This window comes from Saccopteryx bilineata, chromosome 1 (assembly GCF_036850765.1).
Source record: "Saccopteryx bilineata isolate mSacBil1 chromosome 1, mSacBil1_pri_phased_curated, whole genome shotgun sequence".
NCBI lineage: Eukaryota > Metazoa > Chordata > Mammalia > Chiroptera > Emballonuridae > Saccopteryx > Saccopteryx bilineata.
This window is the reverse complement of record NC_089490.1, coordinates 282,234,641-282,251,400: the sequence shown is the minus strand read 5'-3', so window position 1 is coordinate 282,251,400 and position 16,760 is coordinate 282,234,641. Positions and strand designations below refer to the sequence as shown.

Sequence of the window (16,760 nt, the reverse complement as noted above, 5' to 3'; positions counted from 1 at the left end):
GGGGTGAAAGTATAACTCTGCACCCATGTTTTCAGTTTGGACTGTGTAGTTCATTGGCTCTTGGGCTGGAGAAAATGTTGACAATAACTCTTTATAGGACATCACATCACACTTTGTCGCTTTCTGATGGGAAGGAAATAATTGGCAAAAAAAAAACTAAGTCAGTGACGTCTTTGGCTAAAAGCTAGAAACACTAAAAAATATTAGTTAAATATTTAAATCCACTTGCTAATATGCCAATAAAGTACTAAAGGTTGCCTTGAATTTGCATTTAAGTAAATGCGGTAACTATGCACACGGACCAAACCGATTCGGGACTGAAGAACCAACTGCGCAGGCACAGCTAGGACAGTGGTCTAGGTTCTAGAGGGTAACCTGGAAGCCGGCCAGGCACAGCACTCCACTGAGCAAAACAGGGGGGGCTTTAACATGGGGTCACTGCTACAGAAAGGATGCCTTGCCCTTTGTTACCTGCACTACAGAGAGGTCAGCTGTGCTGACAGATATCTAGAAGAAAAGATGCAGTAAGGGCCATAGCCCCCTGTCAGGGACAACGGGACTTGCTCTCCATTGCTCCAAACCAGTACCTTCTGAAGCCGATGGTCTGAGGGGGTCGGGTCCTTTCTTCATAGGGTTTAGCAACTTTAGCAGTACGTGGAAATATAATGGCTTGTGAACCGGAATAAATCTCTGGTTGGCCCCTGTGAAGACCCTTGCATAATCAGCAGAGTGGAGAGCAGAAAGAAGAATGTGTGTATGTGGGGGGTAGGGGGTAGGCAGGGTAGGGCACAGCATGGAGACCAAGCCTTGCAGTAGGTGCTCAGATCAAAGCTATACATTTACTTTTTACTATTGTTCATTTCTGAAACTTTGCCAACATTGTCACTCTGCCAGTCACCTGGATTTACACTGTAAGAATAATTCTTTTCTTTTTTTCTTTTTCTTTTTTAGTGAGAGGAGGGGGGATAGAGAGACAGACTCCTGCACGCGCCCTGATCAGGATCTACCCGGCAACCCCTGTCTGTGGCCGATGCTCGAATCAACTGAACTATTTTTAGCACCTGAGGCGAAAGCTCGGACCAACTGAACTATTCTCAGCATTCTGGGCTGAAGCTTAAACCAATCGGCTGCAGGCTGCAAGAAGGGAAAAGAGAGAGAGGCAGGAGAAGGAAGGGAAGAGAAGCAGATTTCTCAGTGTAAGAGTAATTCCTACTAGATCCATTTGCATTCTATCAACTTAGTCCCCCAGTCCTCCAGAAAGCTTTCTCGTGTGCCCCTTTCATTTCCAGACCCCTGCACATAAGCACAGGGTCTTGCTATGTGCTCTTGGGCAAGTTTCTTAGTTTCTGAGCTGCAGCTTCCTTTCCTGTTCAGTAGTGAGACTCGTGCAGGGTTTCAAGTGTTCAGTGATATCAAGGTTAAGCACCCTAATATCAATGTGGCAAATATACAGCATGTGTGTGCCCTTACCCATAAACCATAACCATCTCTGTCAGCACTTTGGTGGCATGGCTAAAAAGACTCCATTGCTTTTTAACTAGGTGCTTAGTACATTTCTTTTCAGAGAGAGAGACCTCTAGTACTAGTACTACCATTAGAAGGCAGTGTTACACTCACTGCCACACTTTAAGGCAGACAGGAAGCTGCTGAGTTGTTCATACCACAGGCTCTAGTCCATTTATTTTAAAATTTATTCCTAAAGAAATGTCCAGTGACAACTTGAAGACATTTCAACCTCAAAGAATGGATCAGTTAATGGAATGTGCCTCTGGGCATGAAGTCAATAGCATGCAGGATCAAATATTTTAAGATTAAAAAGTATTTAGAGTCTTATAAGTAACACCTATGCCTCAGTCCACCTGCCCAGATTTGCATAAGGGGTGGAAGACTTGTTTTCTACTGTAATTATAATATATTCTGTATATTCCTCAATGGCAAAAAAAAAAAAAAAAAAAAAAGCCACGGGTAAGCAGCAAGCCTGATGTTACTGGTAGCTCACATACTTGAAATACGGCACAATTTCAAAAACTAAAAGGTAAACATTATTTTTGGTAGAAAGAACTAGAAAGCAAAATGTGGCAATTTAAAAATAATAATTTGTTTTTTAAGCCTAAGAAAAGTGTTTCAGGAAGCGTAAGTTGAAAATAAAAGCTATTATAAACCAACCGCTCAGGGTTATTACGGGCATTTTTCTTTTATCAGTGGTGCCTTTAGACAAAACTAAATACCAGGTCAAATGATATTTCCAGCAAATATGAAAGCAATTCAACGAACAGTGAACAAATTCCAAGCGCTCATTAAAAGAGGAGCAGACAATTATGAAATCCAGCTTGTGTTCAAAGTCCAACTCCCTCCCAGGCTTTAAGGCCTTTTACAAGAATGGGAACATTACGTGGATTGCAAGGAATCCCGAGTCAACAGACTGGTCCAAGGAGCATGCCAAAGACCAGCTTGTGGATTCTTTTAATTTAAAAATACATATATTTGCAAAGTGGTGTGTGTGTGTGGGGGGGGGGGGGGTTACCTCATCTTAGTCCAGTCAGCCACCCCAGATCTCAGCCAGCAGCAGCTGTCACCTCTCTGCCTTGTGAACTCGAGCCCAGGAACAAAGGAGACAGCACAGGATTTACTGCCAGACTCCCGGAAAAGGGCAAAAGCTAATCCCTTCTGGCAGCCTTCCTGGTTCAAGGCAGAAAGCAGAGCGGGGAGGACTACCCCACCTTCCTTGCTGTTCAGAGGATGTGGTAGGAGATCACTCCTCTGTACGTCAGTGCCCTCTAATGGACACAGTGACTGGGTCCAAGGTCAAGGTCGCTCCAGAGTGAGCCACTTCCTAGCATCAAATGTCAGATGTGCAGGAAATCCTACTGATCGTGTAGTTTGTAATTACAAGATTGAACGTGATGACGGTAAGTCTGGTTATGCTCATTTCTTAACTAATAATATTGTTGTCAGCACGCTATCTAGGATGCTGTTTATGAAAACTAGATAAGACCTCTGACTCTAAACAACCAAGAACACATTAACCTAGTCTATTTTTACGAGTAATTCAGGACCCAAAGGGTATTCAAACACATACAAACATCTGTCAATTCCAGCTGTTTGAAAAAGACAATATACAGTAAACGTTTTCTGCCATAAGGAGAGCCCTTTCTAAGTCACATTTTATGCATATAAAAATGAAAACAATAAGCTCTTCTAATTCTACATTCAGTTAAAAATAAAATGAATTTTTTCATTACATGAAACAAATAAAAAACAAAAGTACTTTTAAAATACTCTGCATTTGCTCATTTTTATATAAAATTAGTTGGCAACTGTAATTCTCTCCATGACCTCTCCTACATTCCCTACCAAACCCAAGTTAACCTAAGTTTCACTTATTTTAGTTAATTCCTTGCTCAACCTGTTGGCTTTCATTTAAATCACTGGAGATGTAAATGTGGACAGAAATGGGCCTAATGTGTTTCTAGCTGTGCCTTTATGGACTGCTAAAGGAAGCACTCAATCAGAACCCTCCTTGTGATCAAATCAATGGTATGGTATTAATTTCAGCAAAGGATGACTGATCAACCTAGCAATGTCATATCAAGTTTAATGAATGTAAATAGGTGACCAAAAAGGAGATCTTAGATATCTTGCTTAGATAATGTTAATTTTTATTAAAGGCTGGTGTTTCGCATTGCTGTGAAGTTATCGAATATTAGACCGTTAATGTAATTACCCTCAAAGTTTAAAATCACGAATGAAGAAATACCAAGTTGATTACTGGCCTCCTCATGCATCCTATCTCGGGCTGCCTGACGCTTTCCCCTCGAAAGCCCAGAGTGTAGTCTACTGCCGAGCCAGCGTCCTGGTCACTGGCGTCCCCGTCACGAGCTCCTTCCCCAAGGAGGCCGGCTGCCTGGTCAGCTGCATGGAGGGGACAACAGGCCAGGGCTGGCTGAGAAGAGCTGACCTCCAGACTGCCAGTAGATGTTCTCTCCCTTGCTTCCTAAGGTAGCTGACTAAACTTCAAAAATAAAGTTTTTTAAAGCCTTCGTAAGTAGCCAGTTTCCTTCACACTCGTGGGTGGGCAACTGCAGCTGCCAGGAAGGCCCTTTTCCCAGCCCAGAGAGCCCACTGAAATATTCCTTCCTCTGTCACAGGTCAGTTCAGATTTACTCTGCGATTAGCTTACAAGTGAAGCATCACCCTCAGGTCAAGAGCAATGATGCCGTTAAACATCTACGACGCTTCTGGGAGCCTCCGCCAAGTCACATGACTTTCTCAAGGCTCTGTTTTATTACCTAGAAAATGAGGGGCTTGGCCTGACATGACCGCAGAGGCCTCTGGATCCAAATTCTGTGATGTGCATGACGTAACCTTTGCAGTGAAAAGAAACACAAAATTTGACACACATCTGTGGGCTCTGGGGGGCTGAAGGATGAAGGCATGACCTCTTAGGTCCAGCACTTACAGCTTCTTGAGGATAATGACGGTCTCCCCGGTACCCCCATTTCTTCTTTACTTCTCTCCAAGGGAACCATGGACTAGAAAGTGGTTTCTAGAACATTACAAAATGTACTAAGCCTAATGCTCACTTGAAAAAAGAAGCTATCAAAACAACCACCCCCCTGACACACACACACACACACACACACACACAATCCTCAGTCAAGTTACACACAGAAACATATGACACAGAACCAAATGCCCTGCGTCGCAAGAGCTGGTTTTGCTGAACTGACATGTGACATACGCTGCTACGAACGTCACTCCATGCACCCTCCTGGCTGAAAGGAAATGTAGGCGAAATCAATGAGGAAGGGCTCACAAAGAGGCTAACAGGCTTTAGAAAGTTTTTACATCATCCATCCATCTCTTAAAAAAATAATCAATTTTCTTGGTGTTGCCCTAGTTTTAGTTATATATGTACATGAAACTCCTACAGGAAAGCAAAGAAACATAGGAAGAGGGAGGGGAGAATAAAAGTAGGTAGGTTATTACTCACATAAATAGTACTACTTTGGATATTCCCATAAAACCCCAACCAAACCATCCCTAATTCTTTTAGTGATTTTCTTTTTTTTTTTTTTTTTGTATTTTTTCGAACTGAGAAACTGGGGAGGCAGACGGACAGACTCCTACATGTGCCCAATCAAGATCCACCTGGCATGCCCATTAGGGGGCAATGCTCTGCCCATCTGGGGCATTGCTTTGTTCCAACCCAAGCCACTCTAGCACTTGAGGTGGAGGCCATGGAGCCATCCGCAGTGCCCAGGCCAACTTTGCTGCAATGGACCCTTGGCTGCAGGAGGAGAAGAGAGAGATAGAAAGGAGAGGGCAAGGGTGGAGAAGCAGGTGGATGCTTCTCCTGTGTGCCCTGGCCGGGAATCGAACCCAGAACTTCCAGATGCCAGGCTGACGCTCTACTGCTGAGCCAACTGGCCAGGGCCGTGATTTTCTTTTTTTTAAAAAAACAATTTTATTAAGGTTTTATTTATTCATTTTAGAGAGGAGAGAGAGAAAGAGAAACAGAGAGAGAGAAAAGGCGGAGAGGAGCAGGAAGCATCAACTCCCATATGTGCCTTGACCAGGCAAGTACAGGGTTTCAAACCAGCAACCTCAGAGATCCAGGCCGATGCTTTATCCACTGAACCACCACAGGACGGGCCCCTTTTAGTAATTTTCTAAGCATTATTTTGTTTTTCATTCTTAGCTTGGAAATGAATATAAAATAGTCCAAAGTTGTCCAAGAAAATTCTTCCTTTGTCCAGATAATGTTATCTGGGAAACTAAAGTTATTATGTATAGATCAAGTCTAATTACAGAACTATATAAATATATACACACACAGAATGCATATGTGGGCCCTGGCCGGTTGGCTCAGCGGTAGAGCGTCAGCCTGGAGTGCGGGGGACCCGTGTTCGATTCCCACCCAGGGCACATAGGAGAGGCGCCCATTTGCTTCTCCACCCCCCCCCCACCTTCTTCCTCTCTGTCTCTCTCTTCCCCTCCCGCAGCCGAGGTTCCACTGGAGCAAGGATGGCCTGGGCGCTGGGGATGGCTCCTTGGCCTCTGCCCCAGGCGCTAGAGTGGCTCTGGTCGCAGCAGAGCGACGCCCCGGAGGGGCAGAGCATCGCCCCTGGTGGGCGTGCCAGGTGGATCCTGGTCGGGCGCATGCAGGAAGGAGTCTGTCTGACTGTCTCTCCCCGTTTCCAGCTTCAAAAAAAATAAAAAATAAAAATAAATTAAAAAAAAAAGAATGCATATGTGCATGCATCATCTTCCCTGCCCAGCTACTCCCCAGGCACTTTCTCCTTAGGGGGCCTTGGCAATGTGACTGGCATCAATCAAAGGGAGTCCCAGACTGTCTGGGGTTTGTTCTTGGCTCTGCCCGCTTTTTATCATCCCCGCTCTGGAGCACCTGTGTCCTCAGGGGCTTGATGGTCTCAGCTTCCAATTTACCCCAGTCCCTCTGCTTCCAGTTCCACTGACTCACAGGGCCAGCTCCCTCCTCACTGTGTTCTGCTTTGGGGTAGGGAGTCAATTTTTCCACTTTTTTAACTCCCAGCATTGAACTTCCAGCTCTTCCCAGGCTGCAGCCACTGAGATTACTCTGACATTCATGGTTCCTCTGGGTTCACTAGGGCAAAAGGTAATTCAGCTGCCCTAAGCGCCCCAGGAAGATCAGGGGTCAGCCCTATCTGGTCTCAGCAGGTGACCAATCCCAAACACTTGCCCTCCAGTACTTCCTAATTCTGAGAAACTTTCAGAAAAGATAACAATCCTCTCAACCATTCTTATCAAGAGCCACAATCAGAACTGTGACCGTGGGAATGTAAACAGGAGAGAATGTTGATTCTGCCGAGTGGGATGGGAGCAACCCACCTTCCTGGCTGCATGGGAACAGGACAGGTGAGGTTCAGGAACCTTCACACACCAGCTAAGTCCAGTGTGTGTGGTGCCAGCCTAGACAGAGCCTCAGCTAGGTCCAGTGTGTGTGGTGCCAGCCTAGACAGAGCCCGAGTCAAGCATCATGGGAAGACGGCCTGTACCAGCGAAGGACAGCAACCTAGGACCTCAAGAAAACCTGTGAAATCCCTTCTCTGTCTACCTGAAAACCATTTCTTTGCCTTTTTGGCATACCCTGACTTCCCTCCCCCTCCTAGAATTTAGCATTTAAGACCCTCGTTTTGCATTCAAGTGCCAAAATCTTTACTCTTTTAAAGATCTCATCACACTTGCAAAACTTACATGTGCTGAAATGATCCCTTCCTTCCTCTGGATCCCCAACTCCCCAACATCAATCAAAGTTATTGTTTCTTCAGGCAGATCTCCAAGCTGGATTACTTGATCCTAATATGATGCTAGCCCTCCCTTGTTCCAGAATGAATGAAAAAACTTTTGGCTGAATTGACTCCTATAGCAAAACTGGAGAATTCCTTAAATTTCTTCATTAACTCACTCAACAAACACTAGCCCAGATGCTTGGGAAACACCAGGGAATATAAAAACACAGGTCACTGCTCCTGTGGACCTTACATTTCTACTCTCTTAAGACTCCTCCATGGCTTGCATGGCTGTCCACAATGGGAACTTCATCTGTGTCCTCTCCTAGAGCCTGGCTCATCAAATGGCAACCTGAGCAATCTTTCTAAGGCAAGTAGCATCATGTCATCCAGCCCCCTCTGCCCACAGCATCAACTCAAAATGCTCTGCATATAACCAATCCCCTCACAGTGTGAACTCAATGTGGTGAAACAGAAATGCAGTCACTCATCAGCAGGCTGGCCGTAAGCATCCAGTGAGCGTTAGGAAAGGAAAGACACTCACACGTTGGTGAGCACCCACAAAGCAGCAAGGTGAGCTGGATGCAACAAATTTCCATCTCCGCCACTCACAGGTCACTCCAGGCCACGGCACCAAGTCACCGCATTCGGGCAGGGTTGCTGTGTCCCTGCAATGGCATCCTAAGTCTTACAGAAACAAGTCCCAAGTCTTCACCATAGAGGTCACCTTTCCTGCACCAGCCCCAGCCCGGGCCTCCCCACTGCTCCACTCAGGACCACCTGCTGCTCTCTGATCAGGCCCTGCCCTTTCCTGCCTCCCCACTCTGCAGCTCCTGTTGTTCATTCCACCAACTACTGGCCTTCCAAAAGCCACTCGAACCCTGCTTCTCCCATGAGGATCTTCCCAGAGCCCAGCAATCACTACTTGCACCCCTATTACAGGACTCTCCATTTCCTTGTGTACTAGACTAGACCCTTGATATTGGAGAAGAATACGGACAAAACTCTCAGGGATTCGCACAAGTCACTAACATGGATTTGTCCCCTCCGAGTACATGCACAAGGTAGGCAGATATCAGATGAAGGTGGCTAGTTACCCTCACTCTGGGTAACACCCCAGTAGGCATGACTCAAATTTATGCCTCAGCAAAATTACACCTGACAATAACCAAAGACATAAGTGATAAACCTGAATATGTTGTGGTCTAATTCACTAGACTATTAAGCTATCTACTCTTACTAGATTATAACTCCTTGAGAAAAGTAACTTTAAGATATTCAACATATTTACCTCAATACCGCTCAAATGTTACACATTCAGTTAAGATATACTGGGAAAAAAAAAAAGAAGTATGGATGAGAGGAATCTAGAGTGGACTGGATCTGTCTTTTCAGAATACTAGTTAATGGTCCCACATCGGCCTGAAGAAAGTTCTTCCAAGAGATAACTCAGCAGGGGTGACGCTCACACACAAGAAGTCCTGCAGGGAAGCCAGCCTGCACAGTGTGGGTCACTCCACCTGACAAGCTGCAGTAACTAGATCCTGCTTCCCAACTACCATCCTATTTGAACATGTACAACAAAAAGAGATTATCTTGTTATAATGCACTAAAGCACACTCTCAACTGAAAAACACCACTTGGAGTAACCCAACCATTTGTGATTTCAACCAAACATCCGCTGAGGGTTGCTCTAACAGTGAACAGAAGGCAGTGGGCATGTGCACACTATCCGACCCTCAGGCAGTATGGCACAGAGTATTGATTTCATTTTTAAGTTACCACCCACAAAGGTTAGTATTGGTTAGTAGCTAGCATGAATATTGCTGCAAGTCTTCAGTGAGTCTTCCACTCCCCCCATCCCATCCTTTGATTTGGACAGGTGCTAACCATTATGTCAAGTAGCTTCACCTGCCCCCACACCACAGCACTGACTCTCAACTGAAACATCATCCACACAGAAATTACAAAGTTGCCTTCATTTGTTATTTAAAAAAAAAACACAAAAAAAACTAAAGCAAAATTACCCATGTTCCCACCTATTGCAAGGTCTCCTCCCCTGGGGGTTCACTGTCAACAGTCTGGCATCTACTCTTCCAAGTGTTTCCCCCACAGACACGCGCATGCCTTTGTGGAGGCTTGTTTTCATTAAAATGTCATCATCCGGCACCTACTGTGTAGCAAGTTGCTTTTCTTTTTTTCTCTGCAGTATTTGCAAATGAGTCTTCCCCATCCAACACAACCAAACAAAAACGTGTGGTATCTCTAGTTGGCTTGTGTGTTTGTGGATTTTGATAGTTTCTGAATTCACAAATTTATCTTTTGCTGACAACGTCTTTCTAAAGTACTATACATTTTTTCCCCTACTCCATGCTCAAATGGCAAAAATTCCACGTGCTGTGTTTGTTGAGTTTCAGAAACACAGTTCTGGTTCTGACATCCTACGCAGTCCTTCAGGGTAAAGGACTTTGCTTCATCTTATCAACTTTGCTCCCAATATCCCACGTCAAGTCGACACAACAATTTCCGATTTGTGTAACAAGTCCAAATCATTCCCGAACCATTTAATCAACAAAATCTTTGCCTTCCAGACCACTTACCTGTTCTCTATGGAAGGCTAACAGGACCAGGTAAGCACTGTGTGCTCAGCAGAGCACTTTCTCCTGCTGACGCCCCACCCAAGCTCCTGTTCTTGAGAAAAAGAGCTAGCTGGAAGAACTGGCCTCATTATTGTAATTACCTTTCTAATATAAAAGTTAATGTTTGTTGTTTTCAAATTCAAGTGCATTAAGTACTTGGTGCCAAGATAGACTAGACTACTCAGGCTCTCCCCACAGGCTTCCTTTCCTTGTGCCTGCCCTGCCATGCACAGTCCGGTGGCTTATTCTCACGTGGCTGCAGCCGCAGGCCACCAGAGGTGTGGTGGAGAGGAGGGGAAGCCCTGTGGCTGCTTCAGACACAAGTCCAGAAAGTGTGTTGGTCCACGGTCCTGTAATGGATACTTGATCCAAGAGCCAGAGAGGTGGGCAGCAAAGGCCACTAATCACTAGTTTTAAACTATTAACACTTCACTGTTTGTGAAAGTTTTGGGACAACTAAGAAATACCAGTACTCCTGTTTTCAACCATACCATTTCAGCTCTCACAGCAACTCCTAGACTTGGACTCCTCCCCTTCACTTTCAAGAACAAAACAAGCAATTACCTTCTTAGACTAAAACAACGTTGGAAAGAAGAATGAATCACATCAAACCCATGGCTCCCGGGGCACTTTTGCATTGCAACCTTCAGCAAACTCAAAGACCGTAAGTAGAATCAAAGCACAGCACGTGAAAATGAAAAATTACGGCACAATCAAAAAGAATGGCGAACTCACCAGATTGCTGTTGCGCGAAGAAGGATGAATAACGTGGAGAATCTGTGTTTATCAGAACACAGCATGACTTTCTGCAATCTCAGCCCATTCAGCAGAAAACCCACTCACCTTCAGATGAGACTTGGAGAGTGAAATCTGAGCTCCTACATGTCTGAACAAAGCAGCGGGCTCTTGGACGCTCAGGGACAGAGTGGTTTTGTCTATAGCTGTGGCTTCCTGCCAGCTCCCCTGGAAACCGGGAGCTTTCTTGCACCCCTAAGAATTCCTCATCCCCAGAGTTAACACCTCATTCACACCCTTGTCTTCCTCTCTATTTTAAAGCAAGGATACAACTATCATCTTATTTATCACTAAAGCTAAAGTCATATTTTATATGTTCCCACAGTTGTAATCCTCAAAACCCTGGTAGCAGGACAGGCTTCTTTGTTCCATAATAAGGCGATAAACAGTATAGGGACTGAGCTTACTCTTATTTTTATAACAACAACAACAACAAAAGGGATGTCCACTGCTTAGAAATGAAGAGTCATAAAAGTTCACTTTTCATCAGACAGCTATTTATTAAGCACCTGCTCTGCCTCACAGACTAACAAGTGGGAATAGAAGTGTGGTTAGCTTGTAGTTGAAGTAATGGAAGAGCAGACAGAACTTACAGTGTAACAGCACCTTGGTATAAGCACCTCTGCATTCTTCTTGCAAATAAATGTAAATACGAACAACCGATTTCAAGAACAAAACTCAGAGTCTCCCGTTAGGGCTCAGCAGCATTGCATGCATTCCGCGCATATGAGGGAGTTAGCGGCTGCAAACAGCTTGGGCAGACGTTCTCAGAAGCTGCGTGTGCTATTGTGTATTTTGTTTCCCCCATCATTATCTTCTATTCACTCCATCAGCACAGGTAAGCCCAGTGGGAGGACAAACTAAACTCCCAGTTCAGCACAACCGTCCCCAGCGAGGAGGGGCTGTGTGGCACTGACCTGCTGGACGTCCTGCTGGAAGACACACAGCTGCAGCCGCTGGTGCAGCCGCACCTTGCGATGCTGCCAGATGTTTTCCAGCTGTCGCTGGTGGTGCAGCACCTCGTGGATGACATCCAGGACGTGGTGCACAGCCTTGGAGTAGTTGGCAGAGGCTGTCAGGGAATCAGAGCTGCCAGGAGTCAAGGGCCGCTGAAGCTTGTCGAGGAGCGACTTCCCATCCTGGCTCACCTGCTCGCAAAATGGACAGGGGGTTAAAAACGAGTGATGACTCAAAAATCACAGCTTTGCCCAGGCCACACTGCAGACTCCATCCTCAGATATATGTGCACTCATACTCACACACATACATAAGCCATAGTTTTATTTTATAAATTTTATAAAGAACAAAATAAAATCAAGAACAAATCCATCAGTTATCCAATGACACCACAAAACTAAATGTGGTAAAACTCTGAGTTAAAAAACATTATTATAAAAAAACAACAACAACAAAAAATATTATTATAAAACATTGTAGTAGATGTTATTCTTAATGAATAAACATAGTATTTTGCCTTAAATGACGTAAGTTGGCTGATATAAAATTGCACTGTTGGGGTATCCTCAAATTAAAATTTAAAAGGAATACTTTTCTCTTGAGATATTATTAGAGAGAAAAAATCACACTGGAGCAAAATTTGAACATGGAATCTTGAAATCTCAGTTTTAAAAAAATCAGTAATTTAGGACGTAGCAAGAAATATGCACATAAACTTCCTGACATAGTTGGACAGCAATTTTACTTTACAAAATAGAAAGAAAATAAATACCACAGTTTGGAGTGACGTCACGGAAATGGTGCCGTGAGAAGCGCGTCCGACAGATCTCCCCTAAATCACAACAAATTTATCAACTAGAAACAGAAAAATTTATCCTCGGAGCATTCCGGAGTTCCACACAAACTGAAAGCAAAAGGACTGTTATCACTTGAATCTGAGAGACGAGGGTGTGGAGGAAGCTACCGCAGCGACGCTCATTCAAGCCGCGAGGGAGTGCGCCTGCGTGCTATCAATAAGACCACCCTCAGATGCCAATAAGAAAGAGGAAATCGAATATTATGGATACAAAAGAAAGAGAGGTAACACAAATAGATGTGGAAAAATCTATGGAGAAAAGACTTAACATATTGGAAGCCTTGGAGCTAAATGACAGAGAATTTAAAATAGAAATCTTAAAAATACTCAGATATACAAGAAAACACAGAAAGGCAATATAGGGAGATCAGAAAACAACTCAATGAACACAAAGAATATATTACCAAGGAAATTGAAACTATAAAAACAAATCAAACAGAAATGAAAAACTCAATTCACGAGCTGAAAAACGAGATAACAAGCTTAGCTAACAGAACAGCCCAGATTGAAGATAGGATTAGTGAAATAGAAGACAAACAACTTGAGGCACAACAGAGAGAAGAAGAAAGAGACTCAAAAATAATAAAAAATGAGAAAGCCCTACAGGAATTGTCTGACTCCATCAGAAAGAATAACATAAGAATAATAGGTATATCAGAGGGAGAAGAGAAAGAAAATGGAATGGAGAATATACTCAAACAAATAATAGACGAGAACTTCCCAAGCCTGTGCAAGGAACTAAAGCCTCAAATTCAAGAAGCAAACAGAACACCAAGTTTTCTTAACCCCAACAAACCCACTCCAAGGCACATCATAATAAAGATGACACAAACCAATGACAAAGAAAAAATTCTCAAGGCAGCCAGGGAAAAGAAGAGTACAACATATAAAGGAAGGCCTATTAGATTATCATCAGATTTCTCAGCAGAAACTCTACAAGCTAGAAGAGAGTGGACCCCAATATTTAAAGCCCTGAAAGAGAGGAACTTTCAGCCAAGAATACTATACCCATCAAAGCTATCCTTCAAGTATGAAGGAGATATAAAAACATTCACAAATACAGAAAAGATGAGAGAATTTATCAACAGAAAGCCCCCACTCCAGGAAATACTAACCAGATTCAAAGAACAAAAGAAAACAACACCACAAGTAACAGCTCCACCAAGAACATAATAAAACCAAACTTAAACTGTGACAACAAAGGAAAAAAAGGGGGGAGAGGATGGAGATTAACAGTAGCAAAGGATGATGAAGTGCAGAAATACTTATAAGATAGGGTACTACAATGAATATGGTAGGTACCCTTTTCATTACTTAATGGTAACCACCCTTAAAAAAACCACCACAAAAACACTTGACTTAAAAAAGGTAGCAACAGAGGAAAGAAGTATGGAACACAAACAAACAAAAACAAATGATAGAAAAACAAAAGAGAAGAATCAAACTAGATACAAAACTAACAGAAAGCAATTTATAAAATGGCAGTAGGGAACCCACAAGTGTCAATAATTACACTAAATGTAAATGGATTAAACTTACCAATAAAAAGACACAGAGTAGCAGAATGGATTAAAAAAGAAAATCCAACTATATGCTGCCTACAAGAAACACATCTAAGCAACAAGGATAAAAACAAATTCAAAGTGAAAGGCTGGAAAACAATACTCCAAGCAAACAACACCCAAAAAAAAAAAAGCAGGTGTAGCAATACTCATATCTAATAATGCTGACTACAAGACAGAAAAAGTACTCAGAGACAAAAATGGTCAGTTCATAATGATTAAGGGGAAGTTGAATCAAGAAGACATAACAATCCTTAATATATATGCACCAAACCAAGGAGCACCAAAATATATAAGACAGCTACTTATTGACCTTAAAACAAAAACTAACAAAAATACAATCATACTTGGAGACCTCAATACACCGCTGACGGCTCTAGATCGGTCATCCAAACAGAGAATCAATAAAGATATAGTGGCCTTAAACGAAATACTAGAACACCTGGATATGATAGACATCTACAGGACACTTCATCCCAAAGCGACAGAGTATACATTTTTCTCTAGTGTACATGGAACATTCTCAAGAATTGACCATATGTTGGGCCACAAAGACAATATCAGCAAATTTAGAAAAATTGAAATTGTACCAAGCATATTTTCTGATCATAAAGCCTTGAAACTAGAATTCAACTGCAAAAAAGAGGGGGAAAAACCCACAAAAATGTGGAAACTAAACAACATACTTCTAAAAAATGAATGGGTCAAAGAAGAAATAAGCGCAGAAATCAAAAGATATATACAGACAAATGAAAATGAAAATACGACATATCAGAATCTCTGGGATGCAGCAAAAGCAGTAATAAGAGGAAAGTTCATATCACTTCAGGCCTATATGAACAAACAAGAGAGAGCCGAAGTAAACCACTTAACTTCACACCTTAAGGAACTAGAAAAAGAAGAACAAAGACAACCCAAAACCAGCCGAAGAAAGGAGATAATAAAAATCAGAGCAGAAATAAATGAAATAGAGAACAGAAAAACTATAGAAAAAATCAATAAAACAAGGAGCTGGTTCTTTGAAAAGATCAACAAAATTGACAAACTCTTGGCAAGACTCACCAAGGAAAAAAGACACAGGACTCAAATAAATAAAATCCAAAATGAAAGAGGAGAGATCACCACAGACATCATAGAAATACAAAGAATTATTGTAGAATACTATGAAAAATTATATGCCACCAAATACAACAATCTAGAAGAAATGGATAAATTCCTAGAACAATACAACCTTCCTAGACTGAGTCATGAAGAAGCAGAAAGCCTAAACAGACCAATCAGCAGGGAGGAAATAGAAAAAACTATTAAAAATCTCCCCAAAAATAAAAGTCCAGGCCCAGACGGTTATACTAGTGAATTCTATCAAACATTCAAAGAAGACGTGGTTCCTATTCTACTCAAAATCTTCCAAAAAATTGAAGAAGAAGCAATACTTCCAAACACATTTTATGAGGCCAACATAACCCTCATACCAAAACCTGGCAAGGATGGCACAAAGAAAGAAAACTACAGACCAATATCTCTAATGAATACAGATGCTAAAATACTAAACAAAATACTGGCAAACCGAATACAACAACATATTAAAAAAATAATACATCATGATCAAGTGGGATTCATCCCAGAATCTCAAGGATGGTTCAACATACGCAAAACGGTTAACGTAATACACCCCATATCAACAAAACAAAGAACAAAAACCACATGATCTTATCAATAGATGCAGAAAAGGCTTTTGATAAAATACAACACAATTTTATGTTTAAGACTCTCAACAAAATGGGTATAGAAGGAAAATATCTCAACATGATAAAGGCCATATATGATAAACCATCAGCCAACATCCTATTAAACGGCATAAAACTGAGGACTTTCTACCTTAAATCAGGAACAAGACAGGGTTGTCCACTCTCTCCACTCTTATTCAACGTGGTGCTAGAAGTTCTGGCCAGAGCAATCAGACAAGACAAAGAAATAAAAGGCATCCATATCGGAAAAGAAGAAGTAAAGCTATCACTTTTTGCTGATGATATGATCCTATACATCGAAAACCCGAAGGACTCCACAAAAAGATTATTAGAAACAATAAACCAATACAGTAAGGTCGCAGGATACAAAATTAACATACATCCCGGCCAGGGCACACAGGAGAAGCGCCCATTTGCTTCTCCACCCCTCCGCCGCGCTTTCCTCTCTGTCTCTCTCTTCCCCTCCCGCAGCCAAGGCTCCATTGGAGCAAAGATGGCCTGGGCGCTGGGGATGGCTCTGTGGCCTCTGCCTCAGGCGCTAGAGTGGCTCTGGTCGCAACATGGCGACGCCCAGGATGGGCAGAGCATCGTCCCCTGGTGGGCAGAGCATCGCCCCATGGTGGGCGTGCCGGGTGGATCCCGGTCGGGCGCATGCGGGAGTCTGTCTGACTGTCTCTCCCTGTTTCCAGCTTCAGAAAAATGCAAAAAAAAAAAAAAAAAAAAAAAAAAAAAAAAAATTAACATACAAAAGTCCATAGCCTTTCTATATGCCAACAATGAAATATTAGAAAACGAACTCAAAAAAATAATCCCCTTCACGATTGCAACAAAAAAAATAAAATACCTAGGAATAAACATAACAAAGAACGTAAAGGACCTATATAATGAAAATTACAAAGCATTGTTAAGGGAAATCGAAAAAGATACAA

General features: G+C 42.6%; 1 protein-coding gene across 10 annotated transcripts in view; it reads right to left on the bottom strand.

The window, feature by feature from the left end:
* TRIO (trio Rho guanine nucleotide exchange factor) overlaps nt 1-16,760 on the bottom strand; it is a 351,333-nt gene that overhangs the window by 166,711 nt on the left and 167,862 nt on the right. For all 10 annotated transcript variants that reach the window (XM_066243866.1, XM_066243876.1, XM_066243803.1 and 7 more), the window contains one exon: nt 11,626-11,856. In XM_066243866.1, coding sequence (XP_066099963.1) covers nt 11,626-11,856 — 231 coding nt within the window. The remainder of the gene's footprint in view (nt 1-11,625; nt 11,857-16,760) is intronic.